The 26,489-nt window shown below is 61.8% G+C and overlaps 1 protein-coding gene across 3 annotated transcripts in view; it reads left to right on the top strand.

Moving 5' to 3' along the window:
• SYNE3 (spectrin repeat containing nuclear envelope family member 3) overlaps positions 1–26,489 on the top strand; it is an 83,600-nt gene that overhangs the window by 34,872 nt on the left and 22,239 nt on the right. For all 3 annotated transcript variants that reach the window (XM_089322477.1, XM_070065593.2, XM_070065589.2), the window contains exons 2-14: positions 2,476–2,624; positions 4,170–4,342; positions 5,508–5,817; positions 11,668–11,829; positions 13,063–13,410; positions 16,201–16,337; positions 16,456–16,630; positions 17,614–17,796; positions 19,715–19,858; positions 21,323–21,457; positions 24,453–24,614; positions 25,105–25,277; positions 25,701–25,830. In XM_089322477.1, coding sequence (XP_089178603.1) covers positions 2,476–2,624; positions 4,170–4,342; positions 5,508–5,817; positions 11,668–11,829; positions 13,063–13,410; positions 16,201–16,337; positions 16,456–16,630; positions 17,614–17,796; positions 19,715–19,858; positions 21,323–21,457; positions 24,453–24,614; positions 25,105–25,277; positions 25,701–25,830 — 2,381 coding nt within the window. The remainder of the gene's footprint in view (positions 1–2,475; positions 2,625–4,169; positions 4,343–5,507; positions 5,818–11,667; positions 11,830–13,062; positions 13,411–16,200; positions 16,338–16,455; positions 16,631–17,613; positions 17,797–19,714; positions 19,859–21,322; positions 21,458–24,452; positions 24,615–25,104; positions 25,278–25,700; positions 25,831–26,489) is intronic.

Genomic DNA, 26,489 nt, shown 5'->3' with positions numbered 1-26,489 from the left:
AATGTTAAGAGATGTTAAGAGTCCCAGTGTTAAGAGGCCCTTTCTGGAAAATTCTGGACATGTTCTTAAGAGAAAGTGAAAGTGGGAAAAAGCATCCCACCAGTTTCCCTGCACCCCCTGCCCCCAACATCATCCTTAACCACGTGACCTCCAAGGCCTGAGGGTCACATGGGGTGTGCGTGGGGCCAAGTCCCTTCTGCCCACAGCCCTGGCTCTGGGTCAGTCACGTGGCCCCTCCCCCTTGTGGCAAGCTTCCCCGGCCTTTTTCCCAACCAGAAGCCTGGCTTTTTGTTGCCTGTGCCGCTGACCTTAGTTGTGGAGTTGTCACTACTAAGCATGTCATTTTGTCTCACTTTCTGGCATTAATATTTTCTCAGAATGCTCCTTTGGTGCATTCGTTTTTAAGATTATTTTTAAAAAATATTTATTTGCTTATTTATTTGAAAGGCAGAGTGACAGAGAGAGATCTTCTGTGTGCTGGTTCATTCCCCAAATGGCCACAATGGCTGGGGCTGGGTCAGGCTGAAGCCAGGAACCTGAAGCTCCATCCTGGTCTCCTATATGGGTGGCAGGGCTCAAAAACTTGGGCCATCATCCACTGCCTTTCGGGGCGCATTAGCAGGGAGCTGAATTGGAAGTGGAGCAGCCAGGGCTGGATGCCGGGAGTCCTGTGTTTCACTCTAACCCACTGTGCCACAACGCCTGCCCCAAGCTTAGGTTTTGTTGGCTGTACAAATCCAAACCGCGAGAGTGCCGTCATCACCTAGCAGCACTGGGCACTCGGGCTCTTTCTTGTTCTCTGTGGATTTGCATTTTAAATAATGCTGGGGGGAGTTTGGGGTTGTCCCCGTCTGGGCTGCGTCCACTACGTTGGGTTCACTGTGCGAGGCCTTGCAGGAGCCCGGCAGAGAGACCAGACCGTGCCCGCACAGCCGGCGCAGCTATAAATAGCTTCCATGGTGGCCGTTAAGCCGACGGCTCGGGCAGCAGCACGAAGAACTTCACCTGGGCTTAATGGGATTTTAACTCAGTCACGTGACAAAACCTGAGCCTTTGCGGCCCAGCCCGGGGAAGGCGAGGGGTGGGCCGTTTCTCAGAGGGGACGGTCTTGCTGGGCAGGAGCTGTAGCTGGTTTCGCCTCACGCTTGGGTCAGTTGCTTGAGTCCTGGGACGTGGGCTGGTGGCTGTCGGTGGGTGGCTGGGTGGGAGACCCTGGTGGATCAGCCAGCGCTGTCTCCGGAAGGAAATAGCCGAGCTGGACCAGCTGGGAGGGGCAGGCAGGGTGATGCAGTGCACGGCTTTGGATGCCCAAGCAGCCATGATGCAGGCTGGGGCCAGCCCCGGGGGCAGAGGCTCATGTGGCAAACCAGGGCAGAGAGGGGGCTGGGCCCAAACCCAGGCTTTCACAACAACCCTCTTGGAGAGCTCCTTTCTGAGGACATGCCCTCATGACCATAGGACCTCCCACTTGGCCCACCTTCTAGAAGTTTCCTCACCTCCCAATAATGCTACCTAGGAATCAGACCCCTTCCTTCCTTCCTTCCTTCCTTCCTTCCTTCCTTCCTTCCTTCCTTCCTTCCTTCCTTCCTTCCTTCCTTCCTTTCATTTATTTATTTACCTGAAAGGCAGAGTTTAAGAGAGAGATCTTCCATCTGCTGATTCACTCCCAAAATGGTTGCAATAGCCAGAGCTGGGCTGGTCTGAAGGCAGAAGCTAGGAGCTTCTTCTGGGTCTCTCATGTGGATGCAGGGGCCCAAGGACCTGGGCCATCTTCTGTTGCTTTCCCAGGCACATCAGCAGGGAGCTGGATAGAAGTGGAGCAGCTGGCTCTCAAACTGGCACCCATAGGGGAGGCTGGCACCACAGACGGCAGCTTTACCCGCTATACTGCAGCACCGGAATCAGATCTTTAACATGTAGGCCAATAGGGCCACTCAGCATTCAAATACAACAATTAGCAACGTGTGCCATGGACCCCAGTTGGTGGAGAAGTGGACAGCCCACCAGCTGACACGACTATCCGTGCCCCAGAGGGTGATCTCGGGAGGGGCCCAGGCTGTTGCCGGCTTGGCCCACGCCAAAAGCTGTGTTCCTTAGGTTGAGGCCTCCTTGGTTGGTTCACATCAGGAATCATCGCAGGTCCCGAGTCTCAGACCGTGAATCTGAGATCATCTCCTGGGGCCGCCAGCCTCAGGTAGTGGGCAAGCAGCGCCCCAGGCCTCAAGCCGAGGGAACAGGGCAGCGGGGTGGCCTGAGCGGCCCAGGGGAATCTCTGCCAGGACCCGCACCCCCAGCTCCGTGGCGAGGGCGGCCAGATCTGTCCTCCTGTCTCACTTGCCTCTGGCTGTGTTGCCCATCTGGGAGCTCCAGGAGGGGTGCTGGCGGGGCGCAGGGGGCAGGCCCATCCCAGCTGTGTGTGCCCTGCAGCCCCTGCACCCCTGCCTGTGTGCCTGACCTCGTGTGGTGCTTGCGCAGCCCCTGCAGGTGCCATGAGCCTGGAGGACTTCCACAGGAGCGTGCTGGACGCCCAGGAGTGGATGAAGGCGGTGCACGAGCGGCTGCACATCAATGACAACACCCAGGGGCCCCGCGCTGCCCTGGAGGCTCGGCTGCGGGAGACAGAGGTACGCAGGGGTGTGGCCCCGGTGGCTGTGCGATCCTCCCCCGTGCCTCCCGCTCCTCCGTGTTCCCACCTGTTAGATGGAAGGGGTAGACGAGCCGCATGTTTCTCAACCTCTGCTCTGTGTGCAGATCTCCGGGGTGTGTGTGTGTGTGTGTGTGTGCTTAAATGCAGGTTCTGATCAGGTCCAGGTGTTGTCCGGGAGTCTGCATCCCTGGCAGGTTCCCGGCGATGCCGGATGCTGATGGCTTCACCTGCTGCACCACAGCACCGGCCCCCGTTAGCGATATTTCTAAATGCGTATCACAACCCAGTGTGGTAGACCAAGCAGGTGTGGTGACCGCTGCCTCCAGGTGAGGACAGGAGACCCAGAGTCCTCGAGTGATCCAGACCCACGTGGCTGTCAGCAGAGCGGCCCGTGGCAGGCAGGAGCCTCTCCCCTACCCCTCCACAAGGAAGGGTCTGAGACCACCGGACATTGGTCTGAGAAGGCTGACCGCCTGCCCCCAAGGAGACAGGCTGGGGGCTTAGGCCTGAGCTCCAGGCAACCGTGTGAGTGCAGATCCGAAGGGAAGTAGAAGATAATACAAACACGAATCTGAGCCAATGAGCACGCAGCGTGGCCGGGCAGCCTGCAGGGACTCCCCGCATCACTAGTGCTCGCTGTCCCCCTGGGCAGAGAGCAGTCACTCTCTCCTCATTGCTTCGGCCTTAAGTCCCGTGACGGAGGTCATGCAGGTGGGCGAGGTGGTCCTGGGATTGGGATCTGGTCGTTTTCCACTGCAGAGACCACGCTTTGGCTGCCGCCACCAACAACCAGGAACGGCAAAGGCTGACCTTGACTGGGATTAGTTGGTCAATACGTTTATTAGGGGAGGCCCCCGCCCTGAGAGAGAAGAGGGAGGAAGGGGAGAAGCCAGCAGAGATGAGCTAAGTGGACGCAGGGATAGGCAGGGGGAGCTGGGACGGGACAGTTGGAGGGAGCATCTCAGACCTCCGTGAGGTTCGGGGGAGCCTGGCGAGGCCACGGGGTGTCCTTGAGTCACCCTGCAGGAGACACGGCCGCCCCCTGCCTCTTGGTCACCTGTGGGAGCAGGTGCAGGGCTGGGGGCGTGGCCCTGGGGGGAGCCTTGTGGCTGCACGCACGGTGATGGGGGTTTCACACGCGTTTCCCCATCCCTGAAAAAGTATCTGAGCCGTGTGTGCTCCTAAGGAAGGCCCCCATTCTGCAGGTGGGAAAACCGAGTCCGAGCAGAGCGGGGACTTGTCTGAGTTCTCAGCAGGAAAGGGGCATGGCAGGGAGTGAGGGCACTCACTCTCCTTGAACAGCAGTGGGCAGTCCTGCGCCCACGCCCGCGCCTCCTGCCTCCTGCCCCCTGCCCTCTGAGCCATCAGCAGGTTGTCCAAGGTCACAGACCGGGTGCAGGGGCTGCATCCTGAGCCCAGCACCTGCGGCCTCACAGTCCCAGCTCCCTGTTTGAGGCCACCGTCCTCACCAGGCCAGGCCCGTCTGCATTTTGCCTTGTGCCTCACTTCGTGCCCACCACAGAAAATCTGCCGGCTGGAGCCCGAGGGGCGCGTGAAGGTGGACCTGGTGCTGGGTGCGGCAGAAGCCTTGCTGGCCTGCTGCCATGAAGACCAGAAGCCTGAGGTCCTGGCCCAGCTGAGGGACATCAAGGCCCAGTGGGAGGAGACGGTCACCTATATGACTCACTGTCACAGGTAAGGGGCCGGGGCGGGGGACCTGGCCAGGGCCCTCCTTGCCCACCACCGTGCTGGCCAGGGGCCTTGACCCAAGGGACACCGCGGCAGTCCTGGGATCCCTGGGGGCAGGGTGTTCCCTTGGGACTCAGGCCAGCCCTGCTGCCTCTCATTATCATCACGCTTAATGAGGATTGGGACACTGGGAGCCCAGCGTGTTTGCCAACAGTGCTTAATAGACCAGTCGAGAATAGCCGGACAGCTGTGTGCCGTGAGCACCGCAGCCTGGCTTCTCTGCACACACCAGGGAGCTGGGCTAGGGTTGGGGGCAGGGTAGGGAGCAGAGACTCAGACCTGCCATTGACTTGCCTTGCTGGTTACTTCCCTGGAGGCCATGAGTCCCGCACCTGAAGCCAGGGGAGTAATCCAGCGCCCCCTGGAGGCCGTGAGGAAGATGGGGATGGTAGACGTCGGGGTGAGGCACCCGCCGGGCCCTCAGGAGCCCCGAGCTGCCTTTGCTGTGGCTTCTCTGTGTGGCAAGGCCGTGCATGAGACGAGGATGGGTTTGCACAGAACTTTGTGCTTCCCAGACCTTCCCACCTGACACCCTTGCAAAGTGGCTTGACGCTGGCTGGGGAAATAGGGCCATTGCTGTGTTCCGTTACAGGCGGGGAAACCGAGGCGGGTTCAAGGGCACAGTTGCACTGCAAGGTCACAGCACCCCTGGAACCCACATGCAGGCTCCCATCTCCCTTTCTCCACTGGGGGCACCAAGCCCACAGATGCTGTTGTCCTCTGCAAGCAGGCTCCTCCATGCATGTGCTAAGGGCCAGGTGTCACTGTGTTCAGAGTTGCAACGCCACAGAGAAGTGACTGGGGGTATCCGTGCAGCAGTAGTGGGAGTTCAGGGCCAGCGTTTGGGTGTTGGCGGCTAAGGGCTCGCCAGCTCATCACCCAGGCGGGCGGTTCTCAGGGGCGTCTGGAATCTGAGCCTCACCAGGGAGTTCACCTGTAGCAAGGAGGGTCCGACCCTGTTGGATGTAGTGAGGCCCAGAATCTAGTGCTCCCCAGCTGCCCAGGCGACTCCAAGGCAGACGTGACGTCATCATGTCCCATCCACGCTGGGGGGCGGCAGACGCGTGGCTCCCGGCCAGGTCCCTCACGGCCCCGTGGTCTCTGCCCACAGCCGCATCGAGTGGGTGTGGCTGCACTGGAGTGAGTACCTGCTGGCCCAGGATGAGTTCTACCGCTGGTTCCAGAAGATGACGGTCACGCTGGAGCCGCCCGTGGAGCTGCAGCTCGGGCTGCAGGAGAAGCAGTGGCAGCTGAGCCACGCCCAGGTGCTGCTGCAAAACGTGGACCACCAGGCCGTGCTCCTGGAGCGGCTGCTGGAGGAGGCGGCCTCCCTCTTCAACAGGATCGGGGACCCCAGCGTGGACGAGGGGGCCCAGAAGAGGATGCAGGCTGAATACGACGCTGTGAAGGCCAAGGCCCAGGTGAGGCTTGGGGGTTCTCGCCTCCCACCTGTCCACGCTCCTTCGTCCATCTCCTCACCCACTCTCCTCCTCCTCCCGTCCGCCCACTGCTCACCCGTCCATGTCCCACTAAACTATCAAACTCCCATTCACTGCCCGCCCGTCTCCTCACCCACCCAACCACCTCCGTCCACCCTGCCCCGTCCCTCTGTGCTCCCTTCCGTCTGCCTCCCCACCAGCCTAACCAGTCTCCTGCTCGGCCACGTAATCACTCGCTCCCCATCTGTCTGCTCACTCACTGAGCCACCCCCTCCTTACCCACGCATCCCCCTCTCTATCATCCACCTGCTCATCTCCCTGCCACCTGATTGCTCATCCTCCAGTCTCCCATGTACCCACCCAGTCACCCTGCCACCACCACCCACCCACCCGTCCCGGCGACATCTGCCGTCCATACGTCCGGTGTGTGCGGTGTCCTGCACACAGGGTGCTGAATCTGCGCACACTGGCCAACGGGCGGAGGCTCTGTGCTGCTCCCTTCCTCTCCTCCCTCCTTGTTCCCCCTCCCCCTCTCTTCCTCTGCTCTCTCGCCCACCCCCTGGCCCCTCTGCCAGTTCTGTGCGTTCTTCCACCTCATTCCTGCCTTGATTTTTAAACGGTTCATTGAGGTGTTTGGTGAAATCAGTAGAGTCTGTGTTCACCTGCTGTTCTTTAGGGCCGTGTCCTCTCTGGCGGGCTGTGCGTTCCTCCCAGACAGAGGGTGCTTTCACAGTCACCCCAGGCTTGTGTGTTGCCGTCTCAGGGGGTCCCAGCGGCTGACGTCCCAAGGTCTGATGCTGTCGTGTGTTGTGTCTCCTGACTTGGTGGACAGTTCCTTAGGGGCTTTGCCACTTTTTAAGCCAAGATCTATTTTATTTATTTGAAAGGCAGAGTGCAGAGAGACAGGGAGAGAGTTTCCATCTGCCAGTTCAGCCCCCAAATGTCTGGGCCAGGCCGCAGCCAGGAGCCAGGAACTTCATCCGGGTGGCAGGGCCCCCTTAGCATTAGCGGGGTGCGGGATCAGAAGTGGAGCAGCCAGGACCTGAACTGGCGCTGACATGGGATGCCAGTGTCTCAGACAGTGGCTTAACTCGTTTGCCACAACGCCAGCCCTGGGCGTCGTAATTTTGAGCTGTGAACTCATCTCGCAGAACCCCGTGGCTGGGTCTTGGCCTGCCCGTGGCTTTGCATGAGCTCCTGCCTGGCTCCCCTGCGAAGTTGCCCTCTGGGTCAGCGTACACATTTGGGAGTCCCTGAGTTGAGCTAGGGCCCTGAACGTGAACCCCACACTGAAGGGATGCATTTGGCCCCCGGCTGCGTGTTCTGGAAGTCGGCCGGTTTGTTTGCCGAAGCCCAGGCCAACACACAAGCTTCCTTGTCTCTGGAAAGACTGTTTTCTGCTTTGCCCTTTAGGGGCGTGGAGTGGGGGCACTCGAAGGTCCTCCCCTTTTCAGTGGTCTCCGCTTCCTCCGGGACCAAAGCCCTGTGCCAGACCAGCATTCCTCCCAGGCCTCCAATAGCTGACGTCAGGCTCTCGTGTGAGTTTGATGGCCCGGTGCCCATGACGCCTGTGCTCGTGGTCTCTGGGTGAGCCCTCACCTCGGGGGCACTGGGTGTGCATTTTCCCAGCACTCCTGGCTGGCTGCAAGGGCAGGTGTTCAGGTCGCGTAGCCCACTGTGGTGCTGCTGGTGGTGGTCCGCGGGGTCCCTCACATTGCTAAGTTAGGGGAGATCGTGTTCCGGAAGAAACAGAGGCAGGGAATCCAGCAGGAGCAGGACTCCGGCTGCTGACTGCGTGGGAAGGGACCTGGGTTGGGGCCAGGCGCCAGGGCTGCCCAGCCACGTGGCCTCGGGGCAGCTCCCCGACCTGTAACCAGGTTGTCGGGGCTGAATGAGCTACCGGAGCTCTCTGAGATCCAGCAGCACGCTCCCGATAGAGGATGCTCTCTGCTCTCAGTAGCAGTGGGAATAAATAGCACAACAGGGCCAGGCGCAGCAGGTGCTGAGAGCTATTTATTGAATGAAGAGAGCTCCACCCCCCAGCCAGCCCCGGGGCCCCAGAGGGGAGTGACAGGAGGTTCCCGGGGCAGCTGCACAGGGGCCAGAGGGGTGGTCAGGACGGGGATGGGTCTCATGCAGATACCACCACGCAGTCCTGCTGCGGCCCTGCGGGGCAGGTTCAACAGTCGGCCTGGATGGGGCGGAGCCTCATAGCCTGCTGGTCCTGGCTCTGTAGGCAACAGGTGCCTGTGCTAAACAGGGAGCCCCTAGTCCAGGGTGCAGAGGCACGGAGATGGGACGTGGCTGGTGTGTGTGTCTGTGTGTGAATATATATATATATGTGTGTGCCTTCATGTGTGTGTGTTCATGTGTGAGAGTATATGTGTGTTCATGTGTGTGTATGTGTGAGAGTATATATGTGGGTGTATTCGTATGTGTGTATGTATGTGTTCATTGTATGTGTGTTTGTGTGTGTGTGTGTGAGTATATATGTGTGTGTTCGTGTTCGTGTGTGTGTGTGTCTGGAGCCAGGAGGTCCCAGGGGACCCCATGACCTTGAGAAGATGAAAAGTCACTCCGCCCCCCCCACGGACTTTCACTTCCCCACCCAGATATCGGCCTCTGGGGCCACCCCAGCTGCCAGCTCCGGGGAGAAGGGCATGCGCGGGCCCTTCCCGGCGGGGAGGGGAGCACCATGTGTCCAGAGCTCCCCAGGAGCCACATGGCACAGCTGCCTCCTGCCCACTGCCCTGCAGCCTTGGTGAGCCCCTCGGCTTGCACCAAAGACTTTCTCAAGGACGATCCGCCTCAGGGACAGGGCGAAGACCCCGTTGGGGGACGACCCTGGGGGTCGCGTGTGTCGATGCTGTACTCCCTCTCACCAAGGAGAGCCGTGTCCCGCGATCCACATACAAGCTAGCGGGGTGCCGTCTGCACCTACAGATGTCCAGCTTGTTCATTGGCAAAGCCCCCCGTGTGGTGGGGAGGGCCGCCCCAGAGGGAGGTGCTTCCAGGGGACAGCAGGCCAAGCGTGGAGGTGGGCGACAGCACCATTCTCCCTGAAGCAGCCCCTCGGAACCATGGTTACACCGAGCCCCGGCCGCGCCGTGCGCTTCCTCTGCACACACGCCTCAGATAAATGGCCACCTGCACACAGAAAGGAAGCGCCCGTAGCTTCTGGGGGCCTCTCCCTGCTCCTGCACCGCACAGGTTACCAGGACACAAGCCCGGCAGTGCAGCCACAGCCTGGCCGGTCACCAAGATGGCTGCAAAGTGACAGCCGGTGGGCAGCTCACAGGACGCGGCTACGCTGCCCGGGGTTGGCTCACATCCCGGGGAGAAGCAGCAGGGGCTGCAGTAGTCCGTCCCTTACTCTGAACGGTGTGGATTTAGAAGTCGTGTGTTGTTTATTTCTGGAATTTCAGTTTGGTGTTTTGAGGCTGTGGTTGACCCCAGGTCAGTGAAACCGTGGTGGGGGTGGGGGTGGGGGTAGGGGCTGCTGCAGAGACAGGGTGGCGGTCCCCCAGAGGTCATAGCTTGTGTGCTTTGAATCGGATGCTCCCGTTCCATCCATCACAGATGTGTGCTTGTCCCACACCTCGGCCTGGACCTCGCTGCCCACGCGGCTCTGGGCAGAGGCAGGAACCCAGGCCAGCGAGCCAGGTTGGGTTTTGTCATCGCTGACGGCTTAATTGTTTGGTCTGATGAGGAGGTGGAGCACCCCCATCGTCATCCTGCCGCCCTGCACCGCGGCTCTGAGACAGCCGCGCCTGGCACACGCTGTGGCTGGCTGCCTGCCCGCCTGGCCCTGGGTCCTCACGCGTGCCTGCTCCTTGTCGCTGGGGCCTTTATTTACTCTGGCCTTGGCTGGTGCCAGCACCTGGCTGTTCAGCCCTGCAGAGCCGCGCTTGGCGGTGGGGGTGGGTGGGACGCGCGCCTTCCTGGCTCGGTCGGCAGCCGCTCCGTGCCCACTTGTTCTTCCTCTCTGTGTGCTTCCTGGGCGAGCCCTTCCTGGGGCTGAGGGAGGCTCGGGAGGGTTTACTTTTGTTTATTTTCATTTTATTTGAAAAGTGGAGAGAGAGAGAGAGCGATCGATTGATCGATCAATCTTCCTTCCACTGGTTCTTTCCTCAAATGCCTCCAACAGCCAGGGCTGGGCCAGGCTGAAGCCAGCAGCCAGGAACTCAGTGCAGGATGGGTCCTAGCACTCGAGCCGTCATTTGCTGTCCCCCAGAGTTGACATCAGCGGGAAGCTGGCTCAGAGCGGAGTGGCAGACGCTGGAATCACTCGGATGTGGGATGCAGGTGTCCCAAGGGTCGACTTCACGCGGGACTACGTGTCCACACACCCTGGGAGGGCTTTGATGGCGGCAAACTACCCCATGGGAAGGAGGCACCAGCGAGGCTGGTGTGGTGGATCCCACACAGACAGGGAGGCCCGTGCCCAGAGGGTTCACGCTGTGCCCAAGGTGGGGCCAGGGTTCAAGCCCCAGGAAATGGCCTCCTAAGCCAGGGTCTTTTTAAAACTTTTTTTAAAAATTTTTTTAATTTTTATTCATTTATTTATTTTTGACAGGCAGGGTGGACAGTGAGAGAGAGAGACAAGAAAGAAGGGTCTTCCTTTTGCCGTTGGTTCACCCTCCAATGGCCGCTGCGGCCGGCGCGCCGCGCTGATCCGAAGGCAGGAGCCAGGTGCTTCTCCTGGTCTCCCATGGGGTGCAGGGCCCAAGCACCTGGGCCATCTTCCACTGCACTCCCTGGCCACAGCAGAGAGCTGGTCTGGAAGAGGAGCAACCGGGACAGAATCCGGCGCCCCGACCGGGACTAGAACCCGGTGTGCCGGCGCCTCAAGGCGGAGGATTAGCCTAGTGAGCCGCGGCGCCGGCCATAGCCAGGGTCTTGACTACTGGACCACAGAGTGACATCAGGCAGACCTGGCCTCGGTCACCAGGGTTTGTGCCGCTTGGACTTGAGCCTAGGGGAGGTCAGGGGCCGCAGGGGGCTGCATGGAGTGAGCACCATGCTCAGGGTGTTTTAAAAAGCAGGGTCTCAAGCACAGTGGGTCTTACACAGCGGGGATACCCTTGTCTCCCCAAATTCCAGCCGCCCCCAAGACATCATGTTGTGATTAGACCTTCAGTAGGACTGGCTGAGAAATACGCCGGAAGTGGCATTAAAAGATAGGTTTACTTCGATGCAAAGCTTTTTGGAATCCATGCATTTGTCGTAATGTGCCTTCTCCGTGGACTTCCTGAAGATCCATCCCGGAGCTGCTGCCAGCCCATGTGGTGACCGTCCCTGAGTGGGCAGGGGGCAGCCAGTGTCTGCTCGCACCTCCTGCAGACTCCGTGACGGCACAGAAGTGCCGTGGGCACCCTTGCCTCCTGGCTCTGAGTCTCGGCGCTTTCCCAGCCGGGGGCCGTGGGCGAGTCGCGTCACCTCCCTGTGTCCTCACCTGTCAGCCTGGGTGATGACAGTGCCGGCTGATGGGGCGGTCAGTGAGGCCATGGAGGTCAGGTTCACTGAGCAGGGCCCGCACCGCGGTGGGCGGGTGGTGTTGTGCAGCGATGCTATCACTGTGCCTCCCCGAGTGGCCTTCCCAGGACCTGAGCTGTGTGGCTGACGGGCCCGGTGTCCTCACGCTTCGGCCTCCGAGCCAGTGCCTCCAGCTGCAGCCCAGCATCTGGATCTCTGTCCCAAGCACTCTGAGGGCTGGAAGCCCCCTCCCCGACGCCCACCATACCCACTCAGGCTGTGGGTTTCCTGGCCTCGAAGCCCAGGGGCAGCCTGGGCCAGGGGCCCTCATGGCTGGTGGCTCTCCCCGTCCTGCAGGAACGGGTGCACCTGCTGGCACAGGTGGCCCAGGAGCACGAGCAGTACCAGGCGAATGTGGACGAGTTCCAGCTGTGGCTGCAGGCGGTGGTGGAGAAGGCGCACAGCTGCCTGGGGCGGAACCGCAAGCTGAGCCCCGCGCACCGCCTCTCGGCACTGCAGGTAACCCCAGCCGGGCCTCCCCTAGAGGGGCCCCAGGGCCCACCGAGGGGGGTGCTCCTGGACGGAGGGCTGAATGATACCGTGGTTTAATAGGACGGCACTGGGGGCCCTGGAGATGTGCACACCCACAGTGCACGGGGCGCCCGTGAGAGGAACCGCGGAGGAGCGCAGGGCCACAGCAGCGTGGTCCAGACCAGGGCTCCTGAGCGGGAGGTGGCTTTGTTGGTCACAGCGGGGGGTGGGGACTCCCAGCCTGGAGTGGGGGTGCCAGTGCTGCTGCCCATCCTGCCGAGCACAGGGCAGCTCCACGACAGGAATTATGACCCATAGGGGCACCAGGGCTGCAGCCGGAGGAGCTGGGTCTGCCCTGGCCCCTCCCACGTGCTGTGTGGCCTGAGTGAGCCTCAGGTCCCTCTGTCCAGGGAGAAGCGGACGATCCTCTGGACAGCACCTGTGTGTTTAATATGTGGATTTGCGTTGGCTCACTTTAAAAAACACGGGTGAACTTTTTTTAAAAAAGATTTATTTATTTATTTGAAACTCAGAGTTACACACACACACAGAGAAGAAAGACAGAGAGAGAGGTCTTCCATCCACTGGTTCACTCCCTAGTTGTCCGCAATGGCTGGAGCTGCGCTGATCTGAAGCCAGGAGCTTCTTCCAGGTCTCCCAGGCAGGTGCAGGGGCCCAAGCACTTGGGCCATCTTCTACTGCTTTCCCAGGCCATAGCAGAGAGCTGGATGGGAAGTGTAGCAGCTGGGACTTGAACCGACGTCCATATGGATTGCTGGCAGTGGCTTTACCTGCTACGCCACAGTGTTAGCCCCACAGGTGAACTTCTATTTAGAAAGTAAACCCATGTGACTTTTGAAAATGGCAAAACCAATGCTCGTTCATAGGAGGTGACCGTGCAGAGAAACCACAGGGCAGCAACAGGCTCTGTGTGGTGCCAGCCCATGGCCAGTCAGAGGCTCTGAGCCTGAGATTTAGCAAGGATCAGCCAAACCCAAGGGTGGAGACTCATCCGACGGGGTCTTCCTCCTTCACCTGATCAGAAGGCTGGGGGAGACTGAGGACGGACGCCTGTCTCTGCTGCAGGCGCACCCCGCAGAGGGGCCCTCTGGCTGTGGCTGGGATCGGGACAGCCAGGTCCACTGTGGGCCGTGCGGTGAACGCTTGCTTTTCCTCTCCTGTCCATCCCTTCCCCCTCACCCCTGCCTCTCCCCACCCCAGGACATCGCCAAAGACTTCCCCAGGGGAGAGGACTCTCTGCAGAGGCTGCAAGAGCAGTCGGCGGGCGTCATCCGGAACACCTCTCCCCTGGGAGCGGAGAAGGTGGCCGGCGAGCTGGACGACATGCGGAAGGTTCTGGAGAAGCTGCGGCTGCTCTGGGAGGAGGAGGAGGCGCGGCTGCGGGGCCTGCTCCAGGCCGAGGGGGCCTGCGAGCTGCGGGTCCGGCAGCTGGAGACCGAGCTGGCAGAGTTCCGGAAGCGCCTTCACGGGCTGGCCCAGGAGGGCCTGGAGCCCGCAGCGAAGGCAGGGACCGAGGACGAGCTGCTGGCGCACTGGCGACGCTGCTCGGTAAGCCGCAGGGCGATCCAGGCTGCCGTCTCGCAGCCCTGAGCTCGCTCGCTCTGGCCCCCTGCACTGTGGCTGTTTCTGGATGGGGTCACAGACAAGTTGGGTGTTTATCCCCATTTTCTGGATGAAGACGTTGAGGTGGGGGGAGATGATTTTCCAGTACCCCCAGGGTCACACGGTGAGTCGGTGAGGAAGTAAGACCGGAGGGGGAACGGGCAGCCGAGTCTGGACCTCGAAGCCATTCCCTTGCCCCGTGGTGGGTGAGGCGTGGGATTCCTCCGTGTACAGCCAGACTGCCAGCTCAGCGGGGAAGCTCTGGGTGTCAGGACGTCGAGTCCCACACACCACAGGGCTGGGGAGGCCACGCACAGGGTGCCGGTTCCCGAGGGGAGGGGACAGCCACTGGGACAGCCACCACCCCATGTGCACTGCAGGGGCTGCCCTTGTAGGTACAGAGAGCTTTTATATTTGTTTACATATCTATTTTAATTTCTTTATAAAGAGAGAGAGAGCGCAAGATAGATGGAGGGAGGGAGGGGGAGGGAGATATCTCCCACCTGCTGGCTCATTCCCCAAATGCAAACCAGGCTGAAGCCAGGAGCCACGAACTCAGTCTGGGTCCCCGACGTGGGTGGCAGGGACCCATCATGTGTTGCCTCCAGGGTGTGCATTAGCTGGAAGCTGGGATCAGGAGTGGAGCTGGGACTTGAACCCAGGCACTGCAGTGTGGAGCAAGGGCATTGCAAGAAGCACCCTTCTCTTTTTTAAAATAATATTTATTTATTTATTTGAAAGTCAGAGTTACAGAGAGAGAGAGAGAGAATCTTCTATCCACGGGTTCATTCTCCAGATGGCTGCAACAGCTAGGGCTGAGCCAGGCTGAAGCCAGGAGCTTCTAGGTCTCGCACATGGATGCAGGGGCCCAAGCACTTGGACTGTCCTCTGTTGCTTTCCTGGGGAGGGAGCTGGATCGGAAGTAGAACAGCCGGGTCTCAAACCAGTGCCCTTGTGGGATGCTGGCATCACAGGCAGAGCCTTTACCTGCTGTGCCACAGCACCGGCCTCCCAAGCAGCACCTTAGCCACTGCGCCAAACATCTGCCCCAAGGGTTTCAAAATAAGGAGCCACAACCCTCTCTTGTCCTCCATCTTTATTTGTTGTTAACTCGGTCTCACCATTCCATTTACGAAGATGTCTCTGAAAGTCCCGCCCAGCTCTCTCCTCCACTCTGTGGCCATGGGTCTCCTTTCCCTCTCTCTCCTCATCTTGTTGCAAACGTTGATCTGTGGGTGGAAACGAGGATTCGCATTCAGATCACCCTGCGGGACCCCCTTCCTGCAAAGTCCTCGCTGCTCTGAGCATCGCCGCCCTCCCGGCCACAGGAGGTGGTGTGGTGCCGCGGCTGAGGGCCGTCGCTTTGGGCCCAGGCTGCCTGGCTTCGAGGCTTGGGTCCTCTCCCTGCTCCCTGAGAATTACTTTAGCCTTGGTAATGTGTGCAGAGGGAGTAATGACACAGAGACCAGAACAGGAGCTTAGACTAGCACGTGCCGGGAAGTCGTGCTACCGTGTGTTCCATGGGACGGTGAGGGGTGAAGCCCCCCCGGGCACCACCGGGTGGGCCGTCTTCACGGGTGGGTTGCCCACCGCCGGCTCACGTGCACCACCTGTCTTTGCAGAGGTCGTGACGTTGCTGCCTAATGGAACATCCATCGCAGTGACTTTGACGGAGGACAGGACTGGCCAGGCAGACTCTGTCCTGCTGCCTCCATGGTGGCCCCCATTGCCCCAGCCACTGCCCAAAGTTCCCCTCTCGGGGCTTTGTGCCTTGAGCTTGAGCCATTGACCGTGGAGGCTGGCGCTGAGGTGCAGAGGGTTAAACCTCCCCCTGCGGTGCCAGCATCCTGTATGGGTGCCTGTTCCAAGTCCCAGCTGTTCCACTTCTGATTTAGCCCCCTGCTAATGTGCCTGGGAAGGCAGTGGCAGATGACCCAAGTGCTTGGGCCCCTGCACCCACTTGGGAGACCTGGAAGAAGCTCCTGGCTCCTGGCTTGGGCCTGGCTCTTGCAGTCATTTGGGGAGTGAAACAGCAGATGAAGATCTCCTCTCTCTTTCTGTTTCTCTGTCTCTCCCTCTCTCTCTAACTCCGCCTTCCAAATAAATAAATAAAATAAATCTTAAAAATGGTTGATAACGAGCCCAGTGAGGTGGGCGGGGCATCCTGCCAGTCATGGTTGACCTCCTAAGGTGCCAGGACCTCGGGAGGCGCTGTGTCGGAGGGTCTGGCTGCAGGGAAGTGAAGCAGCCTGGGGGTGGTCCTGGCACGAATCTCCCAGGCAGCAGCATGGTGCAGACAGCGTGGCGGCACAGCTCGGTTTCGGGGCTCTGGGGGTCAGGTCTGGGTTCTGGGCTCTGTGGCCCCCCAGGCTCCCCTGGGGCCCTGCTCCCTGGGTGTAAGCAGGGATACGGAGCTCTACCTTCCCAGGAAGCCTTGGGCCCCTGCCACAGGGTCTGTGTCCCTGCATGAATCGTTAGGGCCGGGACTCCCCATCACAGTGCTGTGGGTGGGGGTGGTAGAGGGTGAAGCCAGCTACGGGCAAGGCCAAGCTCCAGGTCACGGAGTCAGAGGCGGGAGAGGGGACCCAGGCTCCAGGCTTGGGGTCCCGGTCCCTGCTCTTGGTGACAGTTTTCTGCCAGCTTGGCCCATCCCTGCCAGCCGAACCCGCCCCCTACCCCTGCACACCCTCCCCTCCTGTTGATGAGCCTCTCCCTCCCCCATGTCACCTGCCGCAGGCCACGCGTGCAGCCCTGGCCTCGGAGGAGCCCCGCGTGGAGCGGCTGCAGGCCCAGCTGAAGGAGCTCCTGGGCTCTGCCCACGACCTGCAGCCGCTCTCAGACGCCGTGGTCGCCGCCATCCAGGACTTTCACAGGTGCTCAGGAGGCCGAGGGCGGGCGGGACTCGGGGCTGGGCCCCCACCCGGAGGGCGGGCAGAGGCCCCCGCCCGGGACTGAGCCCCACCCCGCCGTCTCCATCCTGGGTCCCTGTAGCCTGAAGGGGAAGAGTGCCAGGCTGCGCAGCGCGGCGGGTGCCCAGCTGTGGCAGCGGCTCCAGCGCCCCCTGCAGGATCTGCAGCTGTGGAAAGCCCTGGCGCAGCGGCTCCTGGACGTCACGGCCAGCCTGCCGGACCCGCCCTCCATCCACACCTTCCTGCCCCAGATCGAGGTAACCAGGGTCCCACAGGGGCTCACTGGGGAGGCCGAGGGCGGCTGGCGGCTGCGGGCAGCCTCTCGGCCACTGTCCTGAGGTGGGTCCCCAGACCTCATGGCACCGTGCACGCGGTGCCGTGCCCGGAGGGCCCCAAGGGCACAGGAGATGTCACGCTGTTTGTTCGTAGTGGCAAAGGCCATCCTCAGCTCTTGGGTAGCAGGGGGGAGCCTGGTGTGACCCCAGGCTGTGTACTGGCCCTGCCCCCCGGGACCTCCCCCCAACACACACACAGCCAGTCCTCTGCTGAAGTGGGTTTTTCAGAAGAATTAGCAGGTTTGAATGGAAGAACCTGGGCCAGCTAAGACAGACCTCTGGCCTCCAGGACCCCAGACCCTCAAGTGGAGAAACAGAGCTGCTGCCCCCCAAACAGCCACGAGTCAGCGGAGCCCGACACTTGGCAAGGCTGTCGGGGCTGTGGGGCTGGAAACGGGGTGAGGGAAGGCTTCCTGGAGGAGGTGGAGGCCTGGGCTGTGCAGGGTCAGGGAGCATGGAGGCAGCTGCCGTCACGCGAGGTGGCTCCTGAGACTCCGTGCCCTCTCTGCCTAGCAAGCTCCCACACGTCAGGAGTCTGCTGTGGAGTCCCCTCCTCTGGGAAGCCCTCCTGAATTCCCTCTGCTCTTGCTCCCCCACGTCCCCCCTTCAAAGTATCCACAACGTCCTGTGTCTGTTGGTGATGGGGAGTAACCGAGCAGGGCACCGAGCTGGCTTAGGTGTGGGATTCTGCTGTTGGTTCTGGGGGCAGCTGGGGCTGTGTGGCCAGGTGAGCGAAGGCGGTGGCACTGCGGTCTACGATGAGGGGGTGACAGGGAGCCCCACCCACCCTCCCCACGCAGTCTCTGGTTCCCAGCCGCAGGCGCTGCTTCCGGGCAGCGGCAGCCGGAGCCGGGGCTCCCCAGGTGCGTCGGGCTCCGTGGCTGACGCGGGCCTTCCTCCCGCAGGCGGCCCTGGCGGAAAGCTCTCGCCTGAAAGAGCAGCTGACCATGCTGCAGCTGAAGAAGGAGCTGCTGGGCGGCGTCTGTGACCCCGACAGGGTGGCGGCCCTCCTGGAGGAGGCAGCCAGCTCAGTGCGGGACCGAGACCTGCTGCATAACAGCCTCCTGCAGAGGAAAAGCAAGCTGCAGGTGAGCGGCGCGGGTGTGTGCCGGGCCCGGCCACTTCCCGGGACACGGGGACACGGGCACGGGAGCCACTGCAGGGCCCGGCCACTTCCTGGGACACGGGCATGGGAGCCACTGCAGGGCCCGGCCACTTCCCGGAACACGGGCACCCACTGTAGGGCCGGGCCACTTCCCGGGACACGGGGACACAGGCACAGGAGCCACTGCAGGGCCCGGCCACTTCCTGGGACACGGGCACGGGAGCCACTGCAGGGCCCGGCCACTTCCTGGGACACGGGCATGGGAGCCACTGCAGGGCCCGGCCACTTCCCGGGACACGGGAACACGGGCACAGGAGCCACTGCAGGGCCCGGCCACTTCCCGGGACACGGGCACGGGAGCCACTGCAGGGCCTGGCCACTTCCTGGGACACGGGCACCCACTGTAGGGCCGGGCCACTTCCCGGGACACGGGGACACAGGCACAGGAGCCACTGCAGGGCCCGGCCACTTCCCGGGACACGGGGGCACGGGAGCCACTGCAGGGCCCGGCCACTTCCCGGGACACGGGGACACGGGCATGGGAGCCACTGCAGGGCCAGGCCACTTCCCGGGACACGGGCATGGGAGCCACTGCAGGGCCAGGCCACTTCCTGGGACACGGGCATGGGAGCCACTGCAGGGCCAGGCCACTTCCCGGGACACGGGCACCCACTGTAGGGCCAGGCCACTTCCCGGGATACGGGCACCCACTGCAGGGCCGGGCCACTTCCTGGGACACGGGGACACGGGAGCCACTACAGGGCCCGGCCACTTCCCGGGACACGGGCACCCACTGTAGGGCCAGGCCACTTCCGGGGATACGGGCACCCACTGCAGGGCCGGGCCACTTCCTGGGACACGGGGACACGGGCACTGGAGCCACTGCAGGGCCAGGCCACTTCCTGGGACATGGGGGCACGGGAGCCACTGCAGGGCCAGGCCACTTCCTGGGACACGGGGGCATGGGAGCCACTGCAGGGCCGGGCCACTTCCCGGGACACGGGCACGGGCACCCACTGCAGGGCCTGGCCACTTCCCGGGACACGGGCACCCACTGCAGGGCCAGGCCACTTCCCGGGACACAGGCACCCACTGCAGGGCCAGGCCACTTTCTGGGACACGGGGGCATGGGAGCCACTGCAGGGCCGGGCCACTTCCCGGGACACGGGCACGGGCACCCACTGCAGGGCCAGGCCACTTCCCGGGACACGGGCACCCACTGCAGGGCCAGGCCACTTCCCGGGACACAGGCACCCACTGCAGGGCCTGGCCACTTCCCGGGACACGAGCACCCACTGCAGGGCCAGGCCACTTCCCGGGACACGGGCACCCACTGCAGGGCCAGGCCACTTCCCGGGACACGGGCACAGGAGCCACTGCAGGGCCAGGCCACTTCCTGGGACACGGGCGGCCCCAGCTTCTCCTCTCAGCCCCGTCGCTTGCTGCCCTGGGCCTGGCTGTGTCCCCGTGCGTGAACTGAGTGGGGTTCCTCTGGCCGCTCCCTAGCCGCCCGTCTATCTCCCGACCACCCCCTAAGCCCATGCCTACACTGCAGGCTGGTGGTGCAGACAGACTTACAGGGGCTGGGGCAGGGCGAGGGCTGGCAGACTGAAGCTGTCGTGTTTGTCAGGAAGGTTGACAGTCGTGGCTCCTGCCAGTGAATGGGGTCAGCCGTGTTCCCATAAAACTTGATCTGGTGAGGGCTGGGAGGTGATGGGAGGGGGCACGCTGTGGTGGTGCTGAGGTGAGGCTCAGGAAGGCTTCCTGGAGGGGGTGGCGCCTGCGTGAGTGTGAGCTGGCCAGGATGAGAGCAGCCTGGTTGCAGGTGTCAGGTGTGTGTGGGGGGAGTGGGGGCGGTGGGGGGCAGCCGCTCACTTGCAGCCCCCGTTCTGTGTCTGCAGAGCTTGCTGGCCCAGCACAAGGACTTTGGGGCCGCGTTTGAGCCGCTGCAGAGGAAGCTCCTGGACCTCCAGGCCCGGGTCCAAGCCGAGGACAGGCCTCAGCCGGACCTTCCTGGAAAGCAGGCCCAGCTGTCAAGGTTGCAGGTGAGGGGCCCGTGGGGTCCGCGTGCCCCCTGCCCAGGCGCTCAGCCACACCCAGGAGCGGCGCCCGTGGTCTAGCAGAAGCCGGCAGAGCCAGGCTGAGCCAGACGGCTGGGTGCCTGCTTGCCACCTCCCTAGAATCCCTGCCCGTTATAACGGATGGCCCCTGGCCTCGAGGCCTGTGGCACCTCCAAACTGCGATTCTTTCTCTTAAGGTTTATTTATTTATTAATTTGAGAGGCAGAGTTACAGAGAGAGGGAGAGAGAGAGAGAGAGCTCTCATCTGCTTGTTCATTCTCAGGCTGGGGCCAGGAGCCAGGAGCTCTGGATCTCCCGTGTGGGTGCAGGGTCCCAAGTACCTGGGCCATCTTGCTCTGCTTAACCCGGGCACATTAGCAGAGAGCTGGATCAGAAGTGGAGCAGCTGGGACTTGAACCAGTGTCCGTATGGGATGCCGGCATCACAGGTGGCGGCTTAACCCACTGTGCCACAACGCCGGCCCCCAACCTGCTGACTCTTGGGATCAGCAACCTTGTGTTTACTCCTTGGTCCCAAAGTCTGGCATTGGTGTTTATTTTTAAAATTACTTTTTTAAAAAATTCCCTTTCTGAAGTATTCTTAAGTACAGAAGTATTCCTCCAGTTAAATACATCGATTTAGAGATGAAGCAGGTATGTTTTCAAACGCACGAGCCTGGAGACAGGCTGCTCATTGGCTGGATAAGGAGCCTTGCTGGTTTTCAAGTTGCGTGCGATACAATGATGATCTTTTTTTTATTATTATTATTTATTTGAAAGTCAGAGTTACAGAGAGGGAGATCAATCTTCCATCCGTTGGGTTCACTTCCCAAATGGCCACAACGGCCAGGGCTGGCCAGTTCTAAAGCCAAGGAGCTAAGAGCTTCCTCTGGGTCTCTCCCATGTGGGTGCAGGGGCCCAAGGTCTTGGGCATCCTCCGCTGCTTTCCCAGGCACATTAGCAGGGAGCTGTATCGAAAGTGGAGCAGCTGGGACTTGAACTGGCTCCCATATGGGATGCTGGCACTGCAGGTGGCGGCTTTACCTGCTACGCCACAGCGCCGGCCCCCAATGGTTATCTTTTAAAACTCAAGTGCAGCTCGTACATTAGTGAGTTTCAGAATGGTGCATTTGGGGCTTTAAAGCTAAAACAGGTGTGAGTCGTCTTAAGAGAGGTGGCCATCAGCTGAGAGTCCAGAGACGCTGTCTGGTCTTAGGGTTTACTTTCATGGCGCCCTACAGTTTCTGACTGTTTAAGTCTCACCTGCTCCGAGAACAGGCCCATCAGACTGACCACACGAGCAGCCCCTGGTGCACGACAGGCCTGTGCTATCCTGGGTGACCCCTCACCCTAGACTCTCCCACCTAGAGACCCCCTCCCTGCTCAGCCTCCGCGATGGGGAGGCAGAAAGGAGAGCCTCCCCCCGCCCTCATTCCTTTCCTCCCCGCAGGGGCTGCAGGAAGAAGGGCTGGAGCTGGGCGTGCAGGCGGAGGCTCTGCAGTCTCTGGTACAGGGGAACACCAGCCACCAGCAGAGAGCGGGCCAGCTCTGCTCCGACTGCCAGGCCCTGCAGCGGGCCCTGGAGGTAAGGGGCGGGCGAGGGGGTCCCCGGCAGCCCCAGAGACATCTCCACCCTGGACCTTGCTTCCTCTGCTTTTGCAACCCTCTCCTCTTCTCCTTTCTGTCTCCATGCATGCGATGATTGCCAAGTGTCTCCTGCACGCGCAGCCAGCGCTGCAGACCCGCCCTTCTGGGCGCGAGGTGCTGGTTGTGTAAACAGACACTCAGCAAGCAAGCAAGTAAATGTGCAGTTCCTTCTTGTAATAAAGGCCAACAGGCAGGCGCACACTGGGTCCCAGGCATGCTGCCGGGAGCCCTGGCAGGGCAGAGCCTCGCCTGCAGTGGCCCCTACTGGCCACTGGGTGTTTGTGCAGAATTGACGCCCCTTTGGGCAGTCCGGATGGAGCTGGAGGGTGGACCTCCAGCCGAAGGTCCAGTCGGCGTGCGCAGCGCAGGCCCCACCCTGCCGCTGGCTCAATGGTGTGCTGATCGCCCTTGGTGGCAAGCCTGGGGAGTGCTGTGTCAGTCGGCTGTGCGCTGTTGCAGGCAAACACAGGGGAAGCCAAACGAGTTTTGACAAAGAGGTTAATTTTGATTCAGAGAGCTAGAGGTTCACAGTCCAGGGCCACGCAGCCATGGGTTCACCGTCAGCTGCTGGCAGAGAACCGAGGTGGCCAGGCCATCACGTGGCGAGAGCCGGGGAGCACCGAGGAGTGTCGTGTGTGTGGTCGCTCCCTCCGTCCCTAAAGCCACAGCATTCCATCCTGGGGCCCCGATGCCCTAGTTCTCGAAGCCCCACCTCCCGTCACCATCACTGGATTCTTCTGTGTTCTTAGTATCGCCAACGTCTGTCTTTGGGGACTGAGCCCCTGTAGGGGTTTGGGGAACGATTATGCCAACGCTTGTCCTCCAAAACCGGGCAGGTGCAAGGAGGCATCCTGCAGCCACACTTGCAGCAGAGTTCCCCACCCCACCCGGCCCACGCAGCCCATCTGAGCCACATGCTCCCACCTCCCCTCCACGGGGCTCAGCCTCCCAGATACCCCGAGTCACCCACAGGGACCACTCAGAACTTACACGATTGCATAGAATTGTACAAAATACACGTAGAAATCACCCCATTCCTACTATACAGAAATACTGTGATAGGAGAGAGAGATGAAAGTCATTATGGTAAAGTGGCATCCTTTGGTGGGGTGGCCAGGATGCGCCCCCTCCACGTGACAGCCCAACACTGTGCCGCGGTGCCGCTGGTGGTGTGGCTGGCTACGGCGCTCATCCTCTGAAGGTGCTTTCCCGTCGGCTCTCACGACCGTGTCTCTCTGGAGCACTCAGCGCCTTTGTTGAAGCTGCGGAAGCCTCTGTGTCGGCAGCTGCGGCCAGCTTCCACGTGCAGGTCTTGACAGACAGACTTTTTGCCACTGTGGGTGTTAGGAGGGCCTGGGGAAGCCTGGTGGGGTGGGGGCACTGCTGGGCGGCGGCCCTCCCTTGGGTACCCCTAGTATCTGCTGCCCACACCCACCTTGGTGCACTGCACTGCTGTAGCCAACAGTGCAGCCTAGGTAACTTATAAATAACAGGAATTTACTGTTCACGGCCCTGGAGGCTGGGATGGCCCGGATGCAGGAGCCGGCGCTGTCCCCGTGTGCCAAGGGCTGCTCTGCCAGGCCTCTCAAGGCGTTAACCAGGCCAGAGCTCTCCGGACCTGAACACCTCCCTGGAGGCCCCAGCCCCCAACACTGCTGCACTGGGGGTCGAGTTGACAACCTGTGCATTTTGGGGAGACGTCCGAGTCATAGCACACCCCCGCCCCACCATTACTGCAGCAACCCGGGTCCCCCCTGTGTTTCCTGCTAATGCAACACTACCGAGGAGACCCCTTGGTCCAAGTGACACGGAAGATAGCAAACAGTGGCTGGCAGTCTCAAGGTTAGGGCGGGAGCGTGGAGACGTGGGACCCTGGCCCCACCACCCGGGGGCCCGCAGGAGCCGGCTCTGCCAGCCCTGCCTTCCTGCTGTCTCCCTCACTCAAGTCAGCACAGCTCGGAAGCACTGCAGCCAGAGGAGGAGACAGTGGCCGCTGTGAGACACAGCGCTAACCCAGCGTCCATGGCAGCCGCGCAGTGGTGCTGTTCTCGGGCCAGGCACTTCTTCCAGGAGACATCGTCCCACTTCATCTTGCTACCCAATGCTTGTTACGTGTAGAAAGTTCTAGAGCACTCCTCCCCCACAGCCCGGGGATCTTCACAGTCACAGCTCTGTGCCACAGGGAGCCGTGCGCCACATTGGTCTGAGGTTGGCGGCCAGGAGCTGCCAGGGGCTGGCAGTGGTGGGGGCTCACTGCTATGGCATCCGTGGGTCCCAGCACCTAGCGTGGGCCGGGTATTTCAGCCGTGTGTTGGTGCAGCTGTGGGCTGGTGTGCAGGAGTCAGGAGGATCTGCACTGGGGAACGCAGCAGGAGTGAGGACACAGGCCCCTGGGGTCCGAGCGGCTTGTGGTGTGCGGGGGGGGTGTGTGTGTGTGGTGGGGTGGCATGCAGGGGCCCGGGCTAGGTGACCAGGAGGGTGGAGAGAGGCCTCCCCTGGGGGTACCATGCCCACCTTTCCTGGAGCCAGAGAGCAGGGCCTCTCATGAAGACAGGATCCATTTCCGGTGGGTCTGCAACCCGAGTACAGTGGCTGGGTGGCAAGGTGCACCGTGTCCAGCATCAGAAGACACTGACCAGGGGTTTCCGCGAGGGCTTGTGCCCATTGCTGTGTCCATCGCAGCCGTGGAACAAACACCTCCTCCACCCCCTCCCCCACTCCAGACCTGGGAGTTTCTGGGAGACAGGCTTGGGGTGTTGGGGGGGGGGCGCGATCTTCCTGCGGGAAGCCCCTGGAGTGCAGAGGGCAGGACCAGCCTCACACGTTCCTGCTGGGTGGGGCCAGCTGAGGCCCAGGCAGGCCGGGGTGGTGTGCACGGGTCTCTGCCTCCACCGGCGCTCAGAGCGCCCTGGGCCGTGTGGGCTGTGCCGCAGGACCTGGTGGACGGGTGTCGGCAGAGCGTGCAGGAGCACCGCACCTTCAGCCAGGAGCTACTGGAGCTGCGCCAGTGGATCGCCGTGGTGGCACAGAAGCTGGAGTCCCACCAGGGGGACGCGGAACCGGGGGACGCCGCGTCCCGAGAGGCCGAGGTCGAGGTGAGATCGCCAGCGTGCTCGTGTGGTCCCCGACACCGTGACGAGATCCCGGAGGCTGGTTACTGTATAGAGCAGGAGGCTTGGCGAGCTCAGGGTCTGGCGCTCCTAGGGCTCGGCCCCTGCATCCGCCCGGCTCTGCGGGAGCCTTCCAGGTGGGTGGTGTCGCAGTGCGGGAGCACGCGAGAGAGGGAGGCCGGACAGGAAGCCACAGAGCTCACCTAGAGAGCACCTCACGCTCGCGAGAGCAAACTCTGGTCCCAGGAGAGCTCCATGCATCCCTTCCGAGGCCACACTCCCAGTGACACACAGACCTCCCGCTCGTCCCTGCTCTGGGCACCACCGCACCGGGGACCAAGCTACGCCCGCACGAGCCCTTGGGGGTGGACCACGTGCTCGCTCCAGGCAGCCGGGGACCTGCCCCTGCGTCCCACCAGAGCAGAGCGCCCCTGCCCCCGGCCTCACTGCACCTGCGTGCCCCTGTGTCCCTCAGAGGTTGGTGGCGGACTTCCCGGAGAAGGAGGCCCAGCTGCTGTTGATCGAAGCGCGTGGCCGGCGGGTGCTGGAGCAGTCTTCCTGGGAGGGGGCCACCAGGGTCCAGGAGGAGCTGCGGGAGCTGGCGGAGTCCTGGCAGAGCCTACAGCTGCGGAAAGAAAGCCTGCTGAGGTCAGAGGCCGCCCGGCTTCCCCCCCACCCCCCAGCTGGGGCGAGCTCGGCGGTGGGGGCTGGGCTGTGTGCTAGGTGTGGTGCCGCGGTTGGGCGGGGTTGGTGACTGACTTAGCAGGGGCAGGAAGAGCCAGGAAGCAGCCCTGGCTGGGGAGTTGGCCTCCCATTTGGCTCGGGGCCTCAGTTTCTGCCTCTGTATCCCCGGGCAAGTGTACCCTCACGACCTAGTGACTTGAATGTGAAGCAGGAACCCGGACGGGAGGGTGCCATGGGCTCGTCCTGGCGAGCCTGGAGGGTGGGTGCTGACTTGTGAGCCGCAGGGGCTACCGGAAGCTTCCTGCCAGCCACGGGGTCCCAAGGCCACTGCCTCCCCGGAGACCTCGGTCTTCCCGTGCCGTAACTGCGTGGCCTTTGTCATCTCAGCCTCATCAGAAACTGGCAGATGCAGAGGACCGAAGTGGATTCAGGGAAGAAAATGATTTTCACCAACAACATCCCGAAGTCTGGGTTCCTCATCGACCCCATGGATCCTCTTCCCAGGCATCGCCGGGGGGTGAGTCTGGCAGGAGCCCGGACCCAGTGGCGGGGCAGGGGCGGGGCGGGGGTGGGCACCCAGCATGGACCCTCCCTGCTTGGGGCCACATCCAGTCTCACGTGAACCTGCTCCTCTTGTGACCCCACGGGGGGCAGGGAGAATTGAGAGATCCCAGGATGCAGAGCCAGGCTGCCGGGAGGCGGAGGGCATCCCTGGCCACCAGTGTGCACTTCTTGATGGCCCCAGCAGTGGCCTCTGTAGGAGAGATCAGAAGCCGAAATGCATGATGGGTCTATTTCTGTGCGTAGCTCTGTTTTGTAGATAGAAGACCTCTCACCTCCTCTTCCTGCCTCCAACAGTGGAGCCTTGCAGAAATTCTCCAGACACAATCTGTCAAATGACTCACTCTCCCATTCACTCACTCCTCCAAGACACATGTAGCCAGTTTCACTGTGTTCCAAGGATTGGGTGTGGATGCAGCGTGTACACTTCTACCCTCAGAGAACGTAGAATCCAGCCCTGAGGGTGCTGACACGCAGGGCTGGTCTCTGTGGCCCTGGCGGGGGCTGGTGATTGGCCTTTCTCACAAGCTCCCGGAGACAAGTGCATTGCCAGAGCATAGACGGAGGCGTAAGGCAGTGGGCTCCACTGAGGGTTGACAGAAAGCCTGGTGCACG

Source organism: Oryctolagus cuniculus, chromosome 20, assembly GCF_051225735.1.
Source record: "Oryctolagus cuniculus isolate XC-2025 breed Fujian yellow rabbit chromosome 20, ASM5122573v1, whole genome shotgun sequence".
Classification (NCBI taxonomy): Eukaryota; Metazoa; Chordata; class Mammalia; order Lagomorpha; family Leporidae; genus Oryctolagus; species Oryctolagus cuniculus.
This window is presented reverse-complemented; position numbering and strand designations above follow the sequence as displayed.